The sequence below is a fragment of the Psammomys obesus genome, unplaced genomic scaffold, assembly GCF_907164565.1.
Source record: "Psammomys obesus unplaced genomic scaffold, mPsaObe1.curated_primary_1811, whole genome shotgun sequence".
In the NCBI taxonomy this organism is placed as follows: Eukaryota; Metazoa; Chordata; class Mammalia; order Rodentia; family Muridae; genus Psammomys; species Psammomys obesus.
This window is the reverse complement of record NW_026596406.1, coordinates 765,466-788,694: the sequence shown is the minus strand read 5'-3', so window position 1 is coordinate 788,694 and position 23,229 is coordinate 765,466. Positions and strand designations below refer to the sequence as shown.

The window sequence follows — 23,229 nt, the reverse complement described above, 5'->3', positions numbered from 1 at the left end:
ATGAGGAAAGCAGAGACATTCTGGGAGACACACGGAGCCTCATAGCCGCTTGAATATGGTGTTTTTCTGGGACATAGCAGTGTGTGACATCTAAACAGATGCTAGAGTCACTTTTTAAAAAAAATCTGTCCTGGTACTCTCCATGCAGACCAAGCCGACTTCAAACCTCGGTTCTCATGCCTCAGTCTCCTTTGCGGTAATCTAGGCATACAGTACCATGCCTGTTTGGGAATAGATTTGAGTGCACGGTGAGATGGCAAGGTGCCCAAACGCAGTGCTGGCGTGCAGTAAGCTTGCTGGGTGTCTCTCTTCTGAACATGTGTCCGGTGGTTTGTGGGTAGATGTGCCGTGTGTCACTTCTGGGTCTGAGCACTTAAATGCTGGTGGGGATGTTCCAGTGTGTCCTTCCCTAGCCATGACTGGTGATATCCTAAGTGGCAGAGACCCCCTTTGGCCAGTCTCTAAAGAGAGTCCTCTGGAATCCACAGTATGTTTGCATTAAGAAAGACATGTTTGTTGGGTTGATAGCTAAAATGATGAGGTTGTGTGTTACTGCAGCATAGCCAAGCACATCCTGACTGATGCTCCCTGGTGTCCCATCATGTGCCCAAGTTGTGAGTCAAAGCTGCTGGTTGCCTGGCATCATGGCACTTTCTCCACATAGATTGGATTAGTTCTCATACCCTAATGTGTCATGAGCAGACCCTAAAGCTGTGGTGAAGCACACAATGCTCCTGATGTGGCTCCCCAGAAAAGGCAAGTGTCCTCAAGGCAGAACACTGCCCTTCCCCAACAGCTTCTTCAGGCAATCTCGATATCACCTTTCTGGTGGCGGGGGAGATGTGCTCATGTTAGAGCTCGGTATATGGGGCAGAGTGGCAGCTGCCGCTCACAGCCACACACAGTTCAGCTGGAATGGCCATCTCTGGCCATTTGGGGAACAAGACACAGGAGGATAACAGTGACAAACTAGATGTATCCCTTTCACTTCAGTAACTCACTATTCAATAGTCTACTCAAAAGGGCGGGGGGAGGGGAGAGAAGGGAAAGGATAGAGGGGGACCCATAACACAATGAAGTAAATACGTCTGCCAACAGCCAGGTGAGATACTGTTAGCAGGAGGGCCAGAGTCACAGAAGGCAGCCACACAGAGAGGGAGCGCACGCTGAGCCTTGAGGTGTGGATGAGAAATGGCCGTCCAGCCCAAGGACCTCTCACAGCAAGAGGAATGAGCCTGGATTGTGGGGATTTTGATGAGGGAAGTGCCCCAACAGAACTGAAGGAAGTGTGTAGAAGAGATGCCATTCACATGAGGTAGGAGAGAAGAGCAGAGTCTGTTCACAAAAGCCTCAAATGCCTCTGCTGTTCCCACTTGGTCTCCTGTGACAGAGTACTGAAGAACGGAGCCGAGGCAGACGAATGCCTTTCACCTGACCTACAACTGTCAGAGCTGAACAGGATCTCTTTGTGACCACACACAATGACTAAGCTAGGTAGTGTCTTCAGAGCTCAGATTTGACTTCTTGAGAGACTCAGGGGCCTACAGCCCCGGGAGAGGAAGGGTGTGTCCAAGGTCGCTGAAAGCGAGAGGGTGAGTGGTTTTAAACTTCAGGAAGCAGAAGCCACTGCCGGCTCTGCTGTTTCCACAGCACTTAGCACAGGCTCGCGGGCTCCCAGGCTTTCAGGTTTAACCCCCTGACCAGCAGCAGCTCTCCTGAGCATGCATGCTCTTGTATTTCCCCCTTTAGAGTGGAGACTGTCCTGCAACTGCTTGTAAGAGCATGCTCTGGTGCTTTGTGATTAATTTTTTATTATTTTGCTCCCCAAGTTCTACTTGCAGACTATCATACCCCAAGTAATGCAATGTAACCTTGCCTCCAAAATTGTCCCTAATTGGCTAAATAAAAGGCCTACACACCTGGGCAGGGCAGAAGTGAGAGGAGGAGCTAAGGTTCAAGGGCTCTGGGAGGAGAATCATGGGAAGGAGAGAGAGGAGCAGAGAGAGGAGGAGGAAGCGGTACCGCCTTGTGTTAGCGTGGAGAGTACCGAGTGGCAGGAGGAATTTATTCTGTATTAGCGTGGGGAGAAACAGACTACATAGAAAGCATCTGCACATATTTATGGGGTATTGGATGGGAAGTAGCTCAGAGAGGAATGATTAAAACAATTGGCACGGGACACAGGGCTGGTCAGATAGAAGCCCCCTAAGCTACCTTGTTACCACCCAGACCAGCACTCAGATTTGCACATCCTGGGGAGCCAAAGTACCCCATGCTGGGTGGCATGTCCATCGAGCGCCTGCCAGGGCTCCTCTTGGCTCAGGCAGTAACTATGACAAGTGTAAAAATCCACACACACCCCCCCTTCTTTTTCTTTTGGAGCACTGGCACCTGAAACAATACACAAAGTAGGTACTCAGTGAATACCCAGTGGGTGGATGAAGCTGAAATGCTTTAGACACCAATATCATGTGAAGCAATAATCTAGAAAAGGGTGTCCTTTGAACAGTCAAGGACACTTGGCAAGTTGGGTGTGACGGCACTCACCTGTGACACCAGTACTCAGGAGGGTGGAGACTTAGAGGCCAGCCTGGGTTATGTAGGGAGACCCTATCTCAATAAATAAATAAAACAACTTTATATTTCTAAAGAAGACGTCAAACACGAGTGTCCTCTGAGCACCACTGTGGAGAACAGTGAGGCATTTAGGGGCCAGAATGTGCCGCATTCTCCCCTGGCTATGTCAATAGAACTGGAGGCCAAGAGGGCAAGCTATAGTCCTAAGCCCAACTCTCTCATTACACAGATGGTGGAATTAAATTCCCGAGAGAGAGGCTGACCCGATGCAGGTCCCACACCCGACCTGCTCCTTTTCCATCCAGCCAGAGCTGTGTGGTCCAAGTGGCAAAAGACGGAATGCAATGGATGGGACAAACCACACAGCTGTGACCGAGTATGTCCTGCTGGGCCTCCGGGGGCACCGTGGCCTGGAGACAGCGCTGTTTGTGTTCTGCCTGGGCATCTACTGTGCTACTCTCCTGGGGAACGCCTTCCTTCTGGGGCTGATCATGCTGGACCCCCACCTGCACAACCCCATGTACTTCTTTCTCAGCAACCTCTCACTCATAGACATCTGTGGCACCTCTTCCTTCACACCTCTGATGCTACACAACTTCCTGGATGTCCAAAGGACCATCTCCTTCCCCAGCTGTGCTCTGCAGATGTACATGACCCTGGCACTAGGTGCTACAGAGTGCCTGCTTCTGGCTGTGATGGCCTATGACCGGTATGTGGCTATCTGCCAGCCACTTCGCTACTCAGAGCTCATGACTGGGCAGCTATGCATGCAGATGGCAGTAATAAGTTGGGGAACAGGCTTTGCCAACTCACTGCTACAATCCATCCTTACCTGGCGCCTCCCTTTCTGTGGTCATAATGTCATCAACCATTTCTTCCGTGAGATCTTGGCAGTTCTGAAACTGGCCTGTGGGGACATCTCCCTCAATGCCCTGATATTAATGGTGGCCACAACTGTCCTGACAATGACCCCACTTGTGCTCATATGCTTCTCTTACATTTTCATCCTGGCTACCATTTTTAGGGAACCCTCTGCCGCAGGCAGGACCAAAGCTTTCTCCACCTGCTCTGCCCACCTCACAGTGGTGGTGATTTTCTATGGAACCATCTCCTTCATGTATCTCAAGCCCAAAAACAAAGACCCCAGCGTGGATAAGATTGTCACATTATTCTATGGGATTGTAGCACCTCACTAAACTCCTTCATCCATAGTCTGAGGAACACGGAGGTGAAGGCTGCTGCCGCAGCCCTGGTGAGGGGAGCTCTACTCACCAGGGAAATGTCCCACTTTTAACTCTTATCCTCTGTCTTTGTCAGTCAGCAGAGGCAAAGTTCTGGTGTGGTAATGACTTCAAATTTTCAGTGGCTTAAAAACCATTAAGGTCTGTTTCTCACTCATGTTTCGGTCTATTAGATCTTGGCTGGGCTCTGCCGTGCCTCACCCTGTGGGGAATCGGGATAACGTACTTACAATCCAGAACGCTGCGGATCCCCATGGCCAAGGGAGAGAAGGAAGCAGGCCCAGACTCTCACAGCTTCCACTCGGAAGTGGCACAGGCTGCCTGTCTCACTGGCCAACAGTGAGACAGCCACGTCTAACAGAATGGTTCAGAGAAGCTCAGTCTGGCACATGCCTGGAAAAAAGGGATGACTCAGAGATGTCTGAGACCTAGTGACCAACACACTAGGCTGGCGGTCAGCCCAACAGGAAGTAGAGACTTGGTTTCTTTTGCCCTGCTCTCTCCTCCTCAGACCCACACCGGGTCATTATCCAGCAACATTCCTGTCAGCTTGCTAATGGCAGCTCTGCACCAGGACAGGCAAACTAGGCTAGCAGCCTGCTTCCTGCAGTTTCCTCTTTGCACGGGTTTGGTTAGGAGGTGCCCATTAGAGACACACACAGAAACTTGGAAGCCAACGTGAGCAATGCCCGGCCCTGCAGCACCGCCATGCTGAGTCCTCGTCAGCAGCCCTTCTTGCCCTAGCTAGATCCCCTCCCTGAGCTGTTCTCAGGCCAAGTGCAGCAATTTGTCAAAAGGTGCCTACTTCTGAACACCGGGTCCATCATTAAGCCTGAAGACACTGGTGGCTGGACACAGTTTTCATTTGTCTCCTCAACTCCAAGCTACCTTTACTCTCCTTCCCTCACAGCCTTGTCCTAACTGCCAGCCCATCAGGCCTGTAGAAGCTTCAGCCCCAGCACCAAATGCTAAGATTCCAGCTTGCATGGATTTAACAGCTCCCATGATTGTATAAGTTTTGTACTGATACAGTCTTATAAAAATACCTTGTCCCCCCAAAACACTGAACTATTGGCAGACTTCATAGTAAATAATATCCCTGAGATTATTTAAGACCTTGTGTTTAACCTGCTGTCCTACTGTGCACTCAGCTTGAGTTTAACCTGGCTTTGAGAATAATGTAACCAGTCTTACTAGGTGCTGGATTCCCCATGCAGTCTGCTTTAACCTTATGTGTTTGTCCATGACCTTGATCCAGGATATGTGTGTGGTAATCATTTGCTGAAAACAGCAAGTTGGAAGCAACTTTAAAACAAATGCTTGCCATAAATGTTGACAGCAACATTCAGGTAAAGGTTGATAACATCTGTGTGGTTTTGTTTATTTATCTTGGGTAGGTAGAGGGGCAGGAAAGTTGCTTTTTAAAACTGTTTAAGCTTTTGGTAAGAATTCCTCATTTCTGTCCTAAGCAATTTGTCCTATGCAAACAGTTCAAAGCCAGTTTTTGTTTTGTTTTTTTGTTTTGTTTTGTTTTGTTTTGTTTTGTTTTGTTTTAGATAAACACAGGACATCCTAAGAGACACAGGGACAGGCACACATTCAGACACAAAACAGATAACAAGGACAGTCAGACATCAGACACCAACACACACAAATAGACAAACTACAGACAGGCCAAATCACAAACTACAGACAGAAGACACAAGAAGACACGTGAAGATTTCAAATTTTGTCTCATTGTTGGTCAAATTAATCCAAGAAAGTAGAGCATGGTGGTACATTCCTTTAATCCCAGCACTCAGGAAGAAGAGACAGGTAGATCTTCATGGATTTGGGGTCAACCTGGTCTACATAGTGAGTTCCAGGCCAACCAGGGCTACACAGTGAGACCCTTTCTCAAAAAAATAAATTTTAAATCCAGAGAAAGTGCTTTGTTTCCCCCCTTTAACGCAACGTCGGCATACTTCAGTGTTCTTTGGGTTGTCTAATGTGTTAACTACCCGTGATCCCTACAATAAACTCCTTGGTCAGTTTTCTGGCTTCCCACTATCAAATCATTAGCTCTAAAGGACTCTGGCTGAGTCCTCAAGGCCCTCAGGCGTCTGCCCACCTGCTCCCACGGGCTGACTCCCCTCCCCTATGTGGACGGAGCTCTACTTACATCATTGTACTTGCTCCTGCCCCCGGGGCTTTGCTCATGCTATTCATGGATCACACCAACGTCGTTTTCAGGCCGTTTCAGACAATGTCTCCCTCACATATTTGACACACTTTGAGGTTGTCTTCTTTATATATACTATGGCACTATGTTGGGACCCTTCATCTGGGATGAGTGCTCCTTTGGGACAAGATGCCACCAGGTCCAACACATCCCTGTGGCGCTAACGGCGGTTTCCTTTCAAGATTGTTGAACCCTCACAAGGGAGTTGTCATGTCACCACCCGGCAACACTGAGCCAATGTTATACTCAGCAGTGTGGGAGGTGAGTGGGCGGGGACCCAGGGTGGGCAGGGACCCAGGGTGCTTGTGTGTACAGACACATACAAGGAAGCAGCCATCAGTACTGGGCACAGCCCCCATGCCCAAGGCTTGCTGCATCCCAGATGACCCCAGTGATAGCTAAGGGCTCCAGGCCTGGTTCAGCTGCTTCACACGGTCCTGTCTTCTTGCTAGCCGCCCCCCACAAACACCTCTATTCAAAATGTTCCAAAGTTCGCATCATCCCCCGTCACAAGTGTCAGTACTTCAGGGGCTGGTGCCACAATCCAAGTCAAAAAGAGACTGGCCGTTCTGGACTTCCCCGCCCCACCACACACGCCATCGGTGCCAAGTCTGCCGCCTGCCTCCTGCAGCTCTTAAACCAGTGTCCTCCTTGCACTTCCCTTTCAGACTGGAGCTGTGGCACTGCACGCTCCTCCCTGAAACACATCCTTCACACCAACCATCAAAGCACCAGTTGTCCATGCTACTCTCCTGCTCACCTCCCTTTTCCCAGAGTCCACCTCCATCTATGCCATCATTAGCTGCTTACCTTCATCACCCCACCTCTCCCCCCACCTTCTCCCCTCTTCTGTCTTTTCTCTCCCTTTTCCCTCCCCCATCTCCTCCTACCACCCAATTTCTCCAGCCCTACCTCACTCTTTACAGGTCCCTAAATATCAGTCTTTCCTCCCTCCCTCTCTCCCCAAAATGGAAACCCTTTCCAAACCTGCCATGACCTTTGTCTGCTGTGTGTGCAATAGGCTGGGCACTACATGACCTAAGTATGTCAGTGACTGGGAACCAGTGGGAATGATTGTCTTGGAAAGGAAGAAAAGATGGGTACTCATTACCATAAAGAATCTTTCCCAACATGTTGGCATTATGGCAACTCATTTAATTCTCTAAAGATGCCCTTCACCAGAAGTTCGTTCCAGCCCAACAGAGTAGGGTGTGTCCCCATTCCCTTCCCTCTTCATTGCCTTCTATCCTCTTGTCAAGTCAGTCCTGAGCCCTGGCTATTGGGTCAACTGCCCTCACGAGCGGTTCCATCTGTCTCAGGGTGAGACTGGCTTATCTCCCATCCAGGCACTGAGTAGCCTCAGCCCTGCTTAGCTTCCAGACCAGCAAGCACAGATGTGCTGGGGTGGTATGGTCATAGATAAGGTAAGGATAGCATCTCTATTTTTTTTAACCATGTGTATGCGTGTTTGTGTCTGTATACGCGTGTGCCGCGTGTGTGGAGAGGTGCCCATGGAGTCTAGAGCTGTTGCCTCCTCTGGAACAGTAGTTCCAGGCATCATAGCCTGTAACTATGCAGGAAATTGAACTCAGGTCCTCTGGAAGAGCAATGCATGCTCTTAGCCGCTGAGCCATTTCTCCAGTCATTTTATTTTACTTAATTTTATTTTATTTAAGAGAGGGTCTATGTAACCTTGGCTGGCTTTAACTCATGTTAACTCACCAGCTCTTGCCCCCAGAATGCTGGGATTAAAGGCATGCACCACCATACCTGGCCCAAGAAAAGCACTTCTGATACAGGAACGGACACCCAGCCCATACACCTTCACTCCTGGCCACTCAGTCAGCTACTTTATTCTGTACTCAGTGCCCCAGGGAAGAGATATGATTGCAGAGAGTAAAGAATAAAGTGGTATTTTCTAGGCTTTGAGCTTCAAAGACCTGGGCTGTGAAGAGAATAGAAAGGACTTAAGGCACAGAGAAAAGATTTGGTAGAAATGTGAGGCTATCTTCTTCTCCAGATTGACAGGCGAGAGGGGTGAGGAGGAAGGAAGAAGTGTGAGCACTGTCCCAGGTTCCCTAAAGGAAGTGTGAGCACTATCCAAGGTTCCCTAAAGAGACCAGACCTGGGCCCCTGGCTGCGTCTACAGAGTTTAAATGAGAAAACAAATCATCTTTTGCCCTATCAAGTAAAGCCCAGCATGGGACCCCAGAAGCCTGGCTTCATGCTGTATCTTGGTAGCCAAGTGAGAACATCTCATGTGGCACAAAACTTGGGGACAGAAACTCGGGGCTAGGCAGACAGAACAAGACGCCTCTCAGTGTTTAGCTGCCTGTCTGACCACTGATTGGGAACCAGCTGGGATGTCTGAGCACTCAGACGGACACTGGGGGCCAGAAAGAGTGTTCTAGTATCTCAGCGTAAGACAAGATCCTCAAAACTCATGGGAAACCTACGGGAAAAGAAGCCCAGCTGCCAAGGATGGTGCCCATGCCTGTAATTCCAGGCCCCAGAGAATCAGGGGATCCAGGCCAGAAGAAAACAAACTATATACACAACGAAAGACTCCTCTCTCCTCTCTGCCTGTCTCTCTCTCTCTCTCACAATCACACATACTACAAGAAAGGAAATATCAATTCATACAAGATTATTTCTGGCATGTGAGAAAAATGGAAGCTTAAAATAGTAATCCATTCTTGTACAGCTGAGATTTGTGCCTGTTACTCCAATTTCCTAGCACTTTAGCTTCCTTCTGTGTGGGTGTAGGCCTCACGGGGCAGGTCTGTCTCTATATATACATAGCAAGCACACGCACGCACGCGCGCACACACGCACACAACCCTCTTCACCACTACAGACATTTGGAATTAAACATGGGGACCAGATTGAGAGGAATGCAGGTGTGCGAACCACAGGGCAGAAGCCAGACAGCAGCTTCCAGCAGCTTCTTCAGGGAGGCCCCATCACTCCCACAATTTCCCCACCGCCCCTCTTTCCCTCCATTCCCATACCCTGACCCCACAAGGGGCAAAAAGGCAGCACAGATCAGTACATACTTCATTGGAGACATACCAGACTCCACCTATACCAAATCAGGACACCAGCATCGACCTCTCTTGCCTTTCTGCCCAGCACAGCAGCTCAAGACCAGTGTTGCTGAGCCACTGCGAAAATCTGCTGGCTGTGTCTACAAGATGGACTCCTTTCTCCCTCTGCACCGATAACACATTCCTGGTGAAAATGTGTCTCCTTGGGAAGTATCTCATGTCTGTAGGAGGCCCCCTATCCCTGGGAAGGGCTCTACACCCCTAGGGACTCCTTGGTCCTCATGGGGCTCAGTGGCCTGCATAGCTCATCCTTAAGAAGGACTCCATAAACACAGGAGGATTCTAGGCTCTCAAGAAATCCTCCATGTCTTGAGAAAGCCTCCCGTCCCTGAAAACAGTCATCCTTGAGAAAGACTGCATGTCTTTAAGAAGCACAACTTGTCCCTTGGTCCTAGGAGGGCTCCACAGCTCCAGGAGGAACCCTAGCTAGGGTTCACATCCCTACGAGCCTGGCCCAGAGCCCCTCTCAGCTAGCACAGATGCTGCTGACAGTGGGCCCTCCTGGGCCCACGAGGCCCAACTCCTCCTGTTCGTTGATACACAGCTGGTAACCGCAGCCCCGGGCCCGGGCTCCAGATGGGACCTGACGGTCAGTCTTGGCGCGAGGAGGCAGCAAGAAGCCCACACTGCCAGCAATAAGCATATGCCAAATGCTATGAATGTAGAAGTAGTTGTCCCGGGTCTCCACGAAAGCGTACAGTAGGACAGCACTGCCAGCAATAAGGCTGCCCGGGCACAGGTAGAAGAGCCAGCGGCGCCATGTTGGTGGGTAACAGTGTCGGCGCCGGACGCTGCGAACTGTCTGAGGGAAGCAAAGAAGTAGGATTCAGGAATACAGGGCTCCGGAATCCAAGCCAGAGACATTTCAGACTTCCCTGAGCCCTGGGTATAACCTAGGAAGCACCCACCAGGACTTGAGTGGCCTCTGTGGCTGTTGATGATGATGGAATGCAAGGCTACCTTAAATTAGGGACCAAATAACCAGCACCCTGTATTCACTCCCGCTCCTTTGTTTACAGGTCTTTCCACTCTTACCCAAGCTGTGGCCAAGATCCCGAGGGCAAAGAGGCTGGGTCCAAGCAGGTTCCAAAGTCCATGCCGGTCAAGCTGCAGGGCCATGGCCAGCAGCATGGCCCCCAGCAAATACAGCGCCTACAGAGAGAGGACTCCAGGGCTGGGCCGGGGCACGACAGCGCTTGGAAAAGCCTCACGCATGAGTGAATTAATAATAGGTTAGCCATGCTTGTCTCCCAGGACCCACTCTGGACTGACCTGCTTGATCACAGGCTGCAGACGAGCCATGGCAATGACGGTGACCCATACCGACATTAAGGAGCCCAGGAAATCACAGAACTGAAGCACGTCGTAGTCCATGATGCAGAAAACCACAATGCCCGGCTGGTCACAGGCATGATAGAACTGCAAGAAGGAACAGCAGGTGTTAAAAGGCCTTGAGACCACAAGTCCAGGGCCATGAAACCAAAGAAAGACCCCATGGGGGCTACTTCTCTGTAGAGAGCCAGAGGTCAGAGGTCACAGGTAAGCAATACTAGGAAATGCCTGATCCCTTTACTCTCTTCTCTTTTTTAGATTTGTGTATGGATGTTTTGCCTGTACCACATGCATGCAGTCCCCACAAAGGAACACAAAAAGGACATACAATCCACTGGAACTGGAGTTGCAGACGGTTGGGAGGCACCAAGAGGTTGTGGGAATAAGAGCAGCCAGTTCTCTTAACCATCTCTCCAGCCCTGACTTACTTACTCTTGAGAACAATATGGCAGTGAGGTGTGCCTTTCTGCAGCTCAGACGCTGGTCCTTCACATCTTCTCCCTGCTTTTGGGATACGCTACATAGAGAACCCAGCCAGGGCTCAGGGCGGAGCTATCATTACCCTCATGCTTACTGAGTCTCATCTACAATCTCATCTCAGGCCTAAATAGCATCTGGGTCTGGTTTCTTAGGCAACTCAGGCTCTGAACTAGGCTTCACTCTCATAACTTATCTCATCAGACCCACTTCAACACCCCCACCCCAATGCCAACAGGGCAGGAAGCTCAGGAAGAAAAAAAGGCAGTGCCTGTGACCATAAACAGCGGGCATGGTGTGGCCATAAAGAGTGGCACTATGGCCATGGACAGCAGTACGGTACTCATACCAGGACACCATGTGATAAAGGGACATGGCCCCTCTCCTAAACCATGAAGAAGCAACATTTGAATATGGATTCATTGGACATTAATTGTCCCCTGACCCATTCTGAAACAGGGTGTGACTCTGTTTCAGACTCTGTTGCTCTGGTAAGCCTAGAACTTCGTTGGCAGCTCAAGCTGACCTCAGATGTGCAGCAATCCTTCTGTCTTGGCATCCTGAGTGCTGGCTATTTGGCTAGTCTCCTCTTTCAAAATCAGATGTAAAAACTATGAGCCACTAAATAAGCTATCAGACAATGGTTTCTGACTTGGGTTTGCTTTTCAAGCATTAATTTTATATTCCAGGCTTAATCACTGTCTTGCACCTGCCTTTGGGGCACACAGAGAGGAAAGCTTAACAGACTCAGGAAGGGGGGTCTTGTGATGAATCAGAGGAGGGAAGACACAGAGCAGCAGGACTGTGGAGGGGTGTTACGAAGGACTGCAGTCGTGTTCTGCTGATATCATCCTAATTTGTACTAACTACATCTTAACTTTGGACACTACACATACGGCAGTCTGGGAAAAGTTAACTTAATTGTAGAATTTTACAATTTTAGACGTGGGCTCTACCTGGGCTTTTGCAGATGTGACCCCAGAACTCGGGTAGCAGTAAAGGTTTGTGGCTTGGACTGTGCAGCTAAAGTACTGCAATGTTCATTTTGTTTATTTTAATTTGGTTAGATTTTCCTAAGCGGCTCTTATCTTTTAAGAGTTTTGAGAGGTTCAGGACATGACTCAGTGGTAGAGTATGTATTCACTTTCTGGGGGAAGAAAGGAAAGAAGGGAAATAGGGAGAAGAGGAGGAAAACATGGGGGGGGGTGCTATTGGAAAAACATAGCCTGAAGCGTTACACTTAAATCTTGTGTTGCTCTATGTCCTCCTGGAGTCAGAGAAGGATATGAACCCATGTCCAGTGTCCTGTGACATGGGCATGATGTAGGTGAGTGGGGCCTGGCTGAGTGAGAATCTACCAATCACTGTCCCCACTGGGCAATGCAGTCAACGTCCCTTCATCTACAGAGCACAAGAATTAAGGTGTCCACCTATTATTTTAGTGCAATCATGAGAATTAGCAGTGTTATATGACATTTTATTCTGTGTTCAGATTCTGTCGCTGCCAGCTTCTGATCTCATTATCTGAATTGCTAAAGAATCAAGTGCCATGTTTCTGGCCTTTTTCTTAAGAGAATATTTTATATCTATAAATTCCTAATCTAAGACTTGCTGCCTGCTCCTGTACCCAGATAAGCACCACCATGCCACTTCCAGGAGTAAACTCCCTAGATCTTGAGACAAGGAGGGCACTTACCTACTCTCCTAGTACTGCCAACTACAAAGTAGTCCATGAGTCCTTAAACAGGCACATTTGTGAAATGAAATAAGTCTGAACTCTTAGTTCAGAAAGGGAAAGAAAAGGCAATAGGACCCCTGTGCCCAGAAAACTAGATGACGCTAGCTCTGTGTTTTGAGCACATGGAAAAGAGCAGAGTTACAGTCCATAACTTAAAGAACCTTAAAGCCACACACACCACCTTTTTTGAGAAAGTGGGGGTTGGGGCTGGAGAGACAGTTTGACAGTTAAGAGTACAGGCTGCTCTAGCAAAAGACCCCAGTACAGTTCCCAGCAGCCACAAGATGACTCAAACCCTCCTGTAACTCCAGTTTTAGAAGATTCAGTGCCCTCTTCAGGCCTCCATGGGCACTGCATGCGCATGGTGCACAAACATTCATGTATACAAAGTAAAACATAAATCTTTAAAAGCAAAGTGGGGGTTCTGTATGTGGAGTGAGAGGAAGTGAGGCTCCTCCAGTTCCTACTAGGAGAAAGCTCTTTTCAGGTTGATATGCCTTTGTGTCTAATGAAAAGGCATCCAGCCTAGAAGATTCCAGGACAGATGCTTGTGCAAAGTTCAAGCAGTAAGAATGTTCTCTTACAGCTCCTGCTACAGTAAGCTGTTCTTACTAATTCTGAGTCACTCTAGACCTCCATGAAGCCAGCAGGGTGCAGTGGCGCACGCTCATGATCCCAGCACTCGGGAGAGGAATCCCAGCAGAGGCGGGTGGATCTCTGTGAGTTTGAGGGCAGCCTGGTCTACAAAGTGAGTTCAGGACAGCCTCGGCTACACAGAGAAACCCTATCTTGAAAAACCAAGAAAAAAGAAAAACTTGCATGAAGCCAAGAGTGGGCTGGTAGAACAGATTTGCAAAGGATTCCGTGAGCGACAGCAGACAGGGCACCTGGCAGCATCTAATGTAAAAATAGAGACTCTATCAGGCCAGGCTGAAAAGGAGCCAGGTCGACTGGGGGGCACTGGTCCCATCGGTAGCCTGGCTATAGCCTCCTCTGTAGCTGATTACCTAGGAAAACCCCACCACCCCCGCTTGAACACATAGGCCTACTACCTTCGCCTAGGCCTTGAAACATTTCTGTGATCTGGATACCATGAAAATGAATACTGACCTCTGTGATATGCAGCTTTGTAATCACACTTTATAGTGTGTGTGTGTGTTCGCACTCACAGACAGTCGTGAGAGTGAGCTCGGATCCTCAGGCTCAGTGGCATGCTTTTCCTTACTGAATATTGCACAGACATGGTCTTTTGTGATAGCCTTGTTACCAAAACTCACAGAAACCAAAGCCATCTAAGATTTTGGCAGTGCTCACAGGAAGGCCTCGCATGTCACAATTTGCCAAGAAGCTTCAGATGACATGAAAAGATATGCAGATGTCGGACCTTGGTAGGGAGCAAACCTATTAGGGGTGGCTCCTAATAGAAGAGATGCACTTCTGCCTTGCCTAAGTTGGAAATCTCAGAGAAGACACTTCGAAGAGTCCAGAATAGGAACAGGGAGACCCAAACTATAAATATAGCTGAGTGTAGTGGTGAATATCTTTAATCTCAGTACTCAGAGTCAGTCAGATGTATCTCTGTGAGCTTGAGAGTAGCCTGGTTCACATAGAGTTCCAGGCCAGCCAGGGCTGTACAGTGATACCTTGTTTCAAAACAGAGAGGCAAACAAAACCTCCTATAAATCTACATCAGAATGAATTCCTTTAAACTAGAATTTTACATCACATTACCATTTCCCATGATGCCTCAGGATGAAGTTTCTCCAGATTCTTTAGATTTTTGATAAACTGCCCAAAATAAAAGCCCCTCTGCATTCAAAAGATCTCATGGAAATCAATAAGGCCAGGGTGACTGAAAGACGGTGGGGCACACATGCTTTTATGTCATAAAAATGAATATGCTACAGACAGAAATCAATGGAACATGTCTGTAATCTTAGCTCAGAAGGTTTGAGGCCAGCCTGGGCTATGTGGGGAGTTTAGGCCAAGCTGGTCTATAGATTAAAACTCCATCTCAAAAAAATAAGAAAAAAGAAAGAAAGAGAGAGAGAGAGAAAGAAAGAGAGAGAGAGAGAAAGAGAGAAAAAGAGAGAGAGAAAGAGAGAGAGAGGAAGGAAGGAAGGAAGGAAGGAAGGAAGGAAGGAAGGAAGGAAGGAGGGAAGAAAGAAAGAAAAAAGAGTGAGGTGAGATGGCTGGAAAGACCAGTGAACAGAGGAGCCTCACACGGTGAAAGTGAAGAACGACTCCATGATGGCTCCAGAGAAAAGGTGAAGGTGGACACAAGCCCACATTCAAGCCAGCTTCATTCAGTGTGTTCAGCCAATATCTCTTCTACCTTTGATGTGGGCAGAGTGTGTAAGTTAACGCACACGGTGCCTGACAAAAACAGCCACTTTTACACTTCACAGGGGTGGGGCACAGCTCTACAGGACACTGTGAAAGTACCATCATCCCCAGACTGGGAAGGGGTTGTGACAGAAATGTAGTTCCTCTCCCTAGCCCGTGGTAAAACAACAACGGTGAGGCAGAGGCACTCCTGTTTACCGTGGAGAAGAACATGGTAAAGGTGTAGACGGCAGCTTCCAGCACGTATCGGCTCCGAATGGCCAAGACCACAGGTGGCAAAAACATGAGGTTGCTCAGGCAGAGGAGAAGTGTCGACAGCAGCTGGAATCCATAGGTCAGCGCATCCGCACTGTCTGTGCAACCCCAGCCCCGCCACCCTGCAGGCGGGAAGGGGGCCAGGTGGAGGAGGACAGAAGGCACCCGTGGGTTCAACAGACAATTGTGCTCACTCCATCCCCATACCCAGTTTCTCGGGGCACCCTTGCTAGCCACCCTGATGCCCAAGAAGCGGTCAGTCTGGCCTGCTCCCCACCCCAGCCCGCTCACCAGCCTTGCACTCGCAGGCCGCGTACAGGTAGTTGTGGGTGCGAAGCAGCTTGCACTGGCCATAGGGCCCACAGTCATCCACACATGGGGAGAGGAAGGTGCGCAGCCGCACTTCAGCCGTTGCATTGCGGCACCGCACAAAGCTGCAAGCAAACACACACCTGGTTATTTGAGGCCAGGGCTGCCCCAGCCCAGGCCAGCCCAACTGGGCCCCACGCTGCTCACCGAGGTCCCACCCCGCACAGAGAGCGGAGGGTCAGGAACCAGGTCCCCGTCTGTGGGAAAGGGATTCGCAGCCTGGCCACCCTGGAGGTGACGCTGACTGAGAGAAGGAACCCTGCCAGGGACTCTAAAGGGAGAAGAGTCCAAGAGAGAGGAGGAGGAGTGGTTAGCATGGAGTCAGGACCCACTTCTGGGAACCCGAGCGGACCCCCGTGTTGCAAGGGCACCCAGCCTCCCTCTTCTTCCCCACTCCTCTCCCCACCTTTGGAACAGGTCACGGCATCATCCCCCAGGCTCAAGGGCACCTCGTGAGTCAGGCATCCGAATACTGTTACATTTTCTTGGCGAAGAGAGCTCTGAGCAGGGTGAGCATGCAAATGAGGCTGTCAGACCTTTCGGTGGGCCTGTCACCGCTCCCCAGGACGTCAATTCTCCCTTCCTTGTGGCTGAACAGCCCAGTTCTCCTCCGGGGAGGCCCACCCCTCCAGGGATCAACCCATCCAAGCTGTGTTCTTAGTAGGGGTATGAAAACCTCTCATCCTCATAGCCAGACTCTTTTCAAAGCCTAACGAGAGAGACAGACCTGACTCTGAATTTTCCTTTTGGTAGAGAAGGCAGCTTGGTTCATCCTATCTAGTTTATGGGAGAAATTGGGCACTTGGTGTCATATATAGAAACTAGCTATAGATAAAGGAAATTTAAGGTTCTCAGTCACCCAGCCCTGGGGCTGAAGGTAAGAGGCTTGTTAAGAAAAGTCTCACTCCAGGGCTGGAGAGTTGGCTCAGAGGTTAAGAGCACTTGTTCTTGAGGACTCAGATTCAATTTCCAGAATTCACAAGAGGCTCAACCACTTCCTCAGGCACCTGGCCTATGTGCACAGACCTATGTGCAAGCAACACACACATATAACTAAAATAAATCAGAGAAAGGAAAAAGAAAGAGAAAGAGAGGAAGAAAGAAAGAAAGAAAGAAAGAAAGAAAGAAAGAAAGAAAGAAAGAAAGGAAGGAAGGAAGGAGAAAGGAAGGAAGGAAGGAGAAAGGAAGGAAGGAAGGAAGGAAGGAAGGAAGGAAGGAAGGAGAAAGAAAGGAAGGAAGGAAGGAAGGAGAAAGGAAGGAAGGAAGGAAGGAAGGAGAAAGGAAGGAAGGAAGGAAGGAAGGAGGAAGGAAGGAAGGAAGGAAGGAGAAAGAAAGGAAGGAAGGAAGGAAGGAAGGAAGGAGAAAGGAAGGAAGGAGAAAGGAAGGAAGGAAGGAAGGAAGGAGAAAGGAAGGAAGGAAGGAAGGAAGGAAGGAAGGAAGGAAGGAAGGAAGGAAGGAAGGAGAAAGGAAGGAAGGAAGGAAGGAAGGACGGACGGTGAAATGGCCCAAGTACGGAATGGAGGTGACTGAAGGCCAGAGAGATTAAATGTAGCAATCTGATTGGAATTAAAGGAAAGCGATGCCCCAAGTGTTAACGTAAGGGTTGCCCACCAGGGAGAAATGGGAAATAAGATACCGTAAGCTCCTCTCATTCAGAAAGGATTTGGGGGCAGCTTGATACATTAAATCAGAATAAAATAAATGCATGAGAAAGTTTAAAATCAGGATAGAAAAGTATCTGTCCCTAGACTTAGTTATGTATCTGATGACTTCTGAATAACCAAACTAAGGAAAGAATCTTGCTGAGTTTCCACATTTGTGAGCACATCTCTGCTCACTAGTCTTCAAGGAAGCGGGATCTGTGTGGAGGGGGCAGGGAACATCAGCTAAATTCCTCCTCCTTTTTTTTTTTTTTTTTTTTTTTTTTTTTTTGGTATTTCTGAGATAGCACTTCATGTAACCCAGGCTGGCCTGACCTGGAATTCACTATGTAGCCAATTCACTATGTAATCCTTTTGCCTCTTTGCACTGGAATTGTGTCAAGTGCCCTTCTTCAGCTAAACTCTCACCAAACACTGCCATGTGCACCCTGTCAGCCACAGAGTGAGACCCATGTAACTACTTTATCACTTCCTCCACCAGGCTGGGGAGGGCAATGTAACGAAGAGCTACTTAGTAGAAATTATTACAGCAACAGCCAAAGGCAGTCTCGAGGTGTGCAGGCCTAGATCCAGGGGAAAAAACAAAATAGTTGGAAGAAAAGAATAGAAGAAGACCAGGGTCTTCTTCCACACGTTCCCCAGAGCTCAGTGTGGCACAACAACCTTAAGACAAACTTGTTCTCCAGATGATGAATGAAAGGCTTTGGCCGGATGTGGCTATACACCTTTAGGCACAGGCTTAGGAGGCAGAAGGGGCAGATTTTTGTGAGTTTGAAACAGTCTATATAGCAAATTCCAGGCCATCAGGGATACACAGAGAGAGAGTGAGTGAGAGAGAGAGAGAGAAGGAAGGAAGGAAGGAAGGAAGGAAGGAAGGAAGGAAGGAAGGAAGGAAGGAGAAAGAAAGATGATAGATGACAGATAGAAACATGATAGATAGATAGATAGATAGATAGATAGATAGATAGATAGATAGATAGATAGATATAGATAGATAGATGATAGAGACTAGATAGATGATAGACTAGATAGATAGATAGATGATAGATAGATAGATAGATAGATAGACAGACAGACAGGCAGAGAGACAGACAGACAGATTACAGACAGGCCGGCCACAATGGTAAAAGTAGTTCACATCATCAGTTTCAGAGACATGATGAGCAGTCAAAGTATAAGCAGAGAAATGAGTGTCAGTTGGAGAGAAGTCTAAACACAAGGGCCTGAAGACTGAGGTGGTTTCCGCTATTGGGAGAGTGGCGGGAAATATCTGAACAGCTGTAAAATAGGATAGGGTTGTAACCAATGCACACCATAAAGGTAATACGTTAGTAATGAGGAAAACTGCATGGAGAAAGGAGACAAATGGGGAGAATGTACTCTGTGTGTGTGTGTGTGTGTGTGTGTGTGTGTGTGTGTGTGTGTGTGTATGTACAGGTACGTGTATGAGAATGTGGAGGCCAGAGGTCAATGTTAGTATCATTCCTCAAATGCTATCCATCTGGTTTGTTAAACACGGCCTCTCATTTGACCTGAAATTCACCAAGGAGGCCAGGCTAGTCCAGGAAGCGCCCTGTCTCCACCTCCTCAGTGCTGAGATTATAGACCACTTCAGGTCCTTGGGCTTGGAGGGTGAGCACTGTGTCCACTGAGCCAGCTTCTCAGACCTAAGCACTTACTTACTGCTGATTTTTCTATACATCTCAAAAGACTCTGAAACAATTTATTAAAAACAAGGGCACACCTGGATTTACTAGAAGCAGCTTCTAAACAAAAGAAAGCTCAGTCGGTGGGCAGAGTTCATGACAGACCATCAGGAACACCGTGGCTACAGGAGCTGTCTAAACACGGGCTGCATGGCCTCGAGAGGTATCTCCCCACTACAGAAGTCAACACCCACTGAGATCACCCTTCCATCAGGAGGCCAGCCAACAACCAGGCATCTCTAAGTCCTGGTGATGCAGCTTTCACAGTGCACCAAGTGCCCAGGACACACCTGCTGACCAGAACTGTGCTGAAAATGGGAGGGATGCATAGAAGCAACCAGGAAAGAATTCCTGAAGGCGACAAGGGCCCCTATACTCCTACAGTTTCCCCTTCAGACTCCCCACAGGCAACTGCCCCTTTCCAGGAAGTACCACGTTGAGCTGCAGCTCCAGACTAAGGACACCTCCACTGTCCAGCACTGGCAACAGCCTCAGGGCGAACACAGCCGGGCGCTCAGGGGGGAGGGCCACACTGGGACCGAAAAAGATGTAGAAGTGGACAGAGAAGGTGTCCAGCTCATTGCGTAGAGTCGGGCGCACTGGCCAGCAGTGCTCAGGTGGCAATGCGGCTCCAGACCCTTCTACAGGAGACCCAGGGGGTGGTGACTCCGGGGGCAGTGGCTGGTTGCCCAGTGACTGGGGCATGTTCATGGCAGCCCCAGGGACCAAGGCACGGGACAGGCTGGGTTGTGGACACTCTGAAAGAGAGGAAACCAAAGATGAAACATGTGGCCTGCACAGCCCTAGAACTGAGCTCGACAGGACTTGGCGAAGGGAGGCGGGCGGTAAACTAGAATATGATGGGGAAAGGAGGCGTCTAGGGTCTCAGGACAGGGTCCAGATGTCTCCTAGTTGTAACTGTTACTCAGCTGCCTCGATGGAGGGTGTGAAGGTCATCTGTCCCTCCCCAAGGTCATACTACAAGGAACTAATAAGATCATGTGAAAACACCATAAGGTGAGCTAATGTGACTTGCTGTCCTAATGATTTGCAGTGTTGTGGCAGGGCATTTCCAGAAGTCCTGGCTGTCCCTGTCCACCCCAGGAAACTGAAAATGAGATTAAGACAAGAAAAATAATGAGAGCCTTTAGTTATCCCAAGCCAGGGACAAAGACACACTCTGAAGGCAGCCCCATGACCTGAAGCTCCAAGGAGGTGGGACCTTGGGAGTGTGGTAGCAGCTGGGCGGAGCTGGGGAAACTGTACGAATGTGGCTGAAGGTCACAGAACACAGCCATCTGGATTACCCCGGCCATGGATTACCGCAAAGGTCGGGGAGGTGAGGCAGATGAGGTTCTGACCTTGTAACCGTACACACAGCTGGAAACGGATGGTCCTGCCAGGGCCACGGGATGGTGTCTCCACACGCACATAGACCCAGTGCCCCCACGGGGGCAGGGCCAACTCCAGCTGGCATCCTGAGGCACCTCCACAGGCTACAGAGCTTGAGTTGTGTAGGGGTGGGGCCTTGGGACGTAGGCGCAGGGTCAGAGGGCAGACAGAGGCTCCTCGGCCCCCTACACACACCAGCTGTGCGGAAACCCTGTAAGTGAAGCTTGGCACAAAGACCCTGGACAGAGGACAGGTTGGGAGCAAGAACAGACAGAGAGGTAAGAGACACAAGAGAAGGGAAACAAGAGGAAGAAAGGGAATGGATAGGGGCAAAGAATACGGGAACAGGTAGCCTGGCCAGGTCTTCCTTTCTGTGCTGGGGCAGAGGACACTGGGATGGGACCAGCCTGGGGATTCTGGGTTACTTTGGCTAGAGGAAAAGCAAGCATGTGCCTGTGTAAGTTCAGAGGAAGAAAGGGAAAGGGCCAGATCTGGCGTGATTACTCACTTGTACAAAGCTGAGCGATTGTGGGGGGAGAGGGTTTGCTCTGAGGGACGGCCAGGAACCAGTACAGCCACATCCAGCAGACGTCGGACAATCAGCTGTGGCTGAAGGAGGTACTGACATTCATCCTGGAGACCCTGAGACAGAAAGAGGAGTAGCAGGAGCAAGAGAGACAGTGAGGTCACCACCAAACCAAGGCCAACTTAACTCACTAGAGGGGTCCAGAGAAACCCCTTTAGCATCTGGCTCTCAGGGCCTTGACTCTGGTTTCTAAGGTCTGAACATTTCCTACCTCAATCGTCATTTTTATTAAGGATTGTGTTGTACTTAAAAAATATATTTTAGAACAGGCTTAACTACAGGGTTAGGGAAAAAGAGACATACCCAAATATGTGTACAGGCTCTTTGGAGGAGAACTGCCTCTTTTCTTTGTGAATGTTTATGTATTTGAGTGCAGAAACATGCCATAAAACACAAGTAGAAGTCATCAAGGAACCCCAGATTTTTGTCTTCACCTTCCACCTTCCTTGAGGCAGGCCTCTTCTTGCTCCCAGTTGTATGAGCTGGGCTAGCTTGCCCATGAGCTTCTGGACATTCCTGTCCCCACTCCCATCTTGCCATGGAAGCGCTGGGATTGCCAGTGTGTGCAGCTGTGTCCAGCTTTATGTGGGTTCTGGGGATCTGAAGGCATGTCCCTACACCTGTAAGTACTCTACCCACTGAGTCACCCTCAGCTCCTTGCACAGTCATTTCTGATCAACTGTGTTCTGCCTGGGCCTTCAAGGTCTCAGCACTGATGAAGTTTGGGGACTCAAGCTCAGGCTCTGCTGGGACTCAACTGGGCTCTGCTGGCACCTCATCCCAATCCAACCCCTCCTCTTGGACATTCCTGGTCAGCCTCCACATCACTGTAACAGCAAACCGTCCCATTCCACAACCAAACACTGGCTCTGCTAGAGGAGTAGGAAAGCTCCTTCTAGGCCTCTGGCCCAACCCTTCCTAGTCTGAGCCTGTAACTGTTCCCATTGCCCAGGCTGCCCTCATGACATGTACCTGTCTGGCCTCTGTTTCATCACTCCAGTGAGGACTATTTACTACCTCCCTTGCAACCTCCAGACTATTTGGAACTTGAGAGCAGGACGTGACTGTCCAGACAGGCCTAATGTTGTGTGCGCAACTTGCCATGAATGTTTGCCAAACATATGAATCAGCCCAGCTGCAGACAGCACTGACCTTTATGAAGCCAAACTCTGTCCCGTCACAACTGCTCCAAACTGGCTCTCCGCCTCAGACTGTTTCTTCAGACATTGAAGGACAGCTTCCATGTTTTCCAAGGCTTCTGTGCTACACAAACTCCTGAGCCCCTTCTGTTTTACTACACTGAGACACACTTCCAGCCTGTCACTCCAATGCCACAGTTCCCCTCCACAGATCTCCGTCTTATAAGTCCTACAACCCATCAGTTAAGGGGCATGAGGGTCACCTAATGAGGCTCATCTAACCTTCCAGATAAACGGCCTTCTGCTGCCTCAATAAACTAGAGACTATGGCTCATTTTGGTGGTTATTCTGATGGAGATGTGCCTCCAAAGCTTGTTCTGGGAGGAAAGTTCCAGGCCCTGACATTTCACCATGTTTTATGCCATGGAAGATGCCAGCTAAGCCATAGATTTTGGGCTCCGTCCACAGTGCTGTAAGGAGGCCTCGGTCTATATCAGGTCAGAAGACTCACCCGGCGCCTAGGGCATTTCTGTGCCATCTCACTGCTGCACTCTCAGTGCTTGGCTCCACCCACAGTGGACTGGGCCCACCTGACACATTTGAAGTGCTGAAAAAAACAGCTGTCAAGTTGAAGGATGGGTGTCAAAAGAGAGTTCCTTACGTGGCCTAATTGTCCAGAATTTCCCATCTCTGACATCCAAAGCAGACATCCCTCAGTCTCAATGTAAACCCTGTGGATTGGCCAGACACTGCACAGGACCCTCCTCCAGGGCAGGGATCCACAGCAGTCTCACAAGGGATGTGCCCCATGGTCCTGCCTCACAGCCTAGGGGAAGAGACAACTCCCATTTTTTGCTGTCAGCTTCAAGAAAGGATCAGGACATTGCGTGCTCTGGTTGTGTTCCTTCACCTCAGCATTCAGACTCTTCCTCAGTAGGAAGTAGAGACCAAGAAAGGTGCCTGGACTCTGAATTATGGAAAACCCCTCCTGTTTTGTGGGACATAGAGAGTGTTTTCTTTTTCTTTCTCTCTTTCTTTCTTTCTTTCTTTCTTTCTTTCTTTCTTTCTTTCTTTCTTTCTTT

General features: G+C 49.3%; 2 protein-coding genes across 7 annotated transcripts in view; one reads left to right on the top strand and one right to left on the bottom strand.

Annotated features, from left to right (window-relative positions):
* The first annotated feature begins 2,921 nt into the window (after positions 1-2,921).
* On the top strand, positions 2,922-3,773 carry LOC129669383 (olfactory receptor 13C7-like). The gene has a single exon (XM_055597578.1). The coding sequence runs from the start codon at positions 2,922-2,924 to the stop codon at positions 3,771-3,773; it is 852 nt and encodes a 283-aa protein (XP_055453553.1).
* A 3,116-nt stretch (positions 3,774-6,889) lies between these two features.
* The window catches only part of Tmem8b (transmembrane protein 8B), a 26,336-nt gene continuing 9,996 nt past the window's right edge, over positions 6,890-23,229 (bottom strand). Inside the window, exons 4-14 of one of the 6 annotated variants that reach the window (XM_055597571.1) lie at positions 20,931-21,064; positions 20,392-20,660; positions 19,463-19,788; positions 16,070-16,163; positions 15,811-15,934; positions 15,586-15,728; positions 15,238-15,416; positions 10,911-10,982; positions 10,419-10,565; positions 10,182-10,298; positions 6,890-9,948 (exon numbers count right to left, since the gene is read on the bottom strand). In XM_055597571.1, coding sequence (XP_055453546.1) covers positions 9,613-9,948; positions 10,182-10,298; positions 10,419-10,565; positions 10,911-10,982; positions 15,238-15,416; positions 15,586-15,728; positions 15,811-15,934; positions 16,070-16,163; positions 19,463-19,788; positions 20,392-20,660; positions 20,931-21,064 — 1,941 coding nt within the window. In that variant the 3' untranslated portion in view covers positions 6,890-9,612. The remainder of the gene's footprint in view (positions 9,949-10,181; positions 10,299-10,418; positions 10,566-10,910; positions 10,983-15,237; positions 15,417-15,585; positions 15,729-15,810; positions 15,935-16,069; positions 16,164-19,462; positions 19,789-20,391; positions 20,661-20,930; positions 21,065-23,229) is intronic. The other 5 variants (XM_055597570.1, XM_055597574.1, XM_055597572.1 and 2 more) reach the window with 5 other exon arrangements.

Excerpts from the sequence above, each read along its gene's own strand:
- LOC129669383 (XM_055597578.1), top strand. The coding sequence starts at position 2,922 with ATGGATGGGACAAACCACACAGCTGTGACCGAGTATGTCCTGCTGGGC.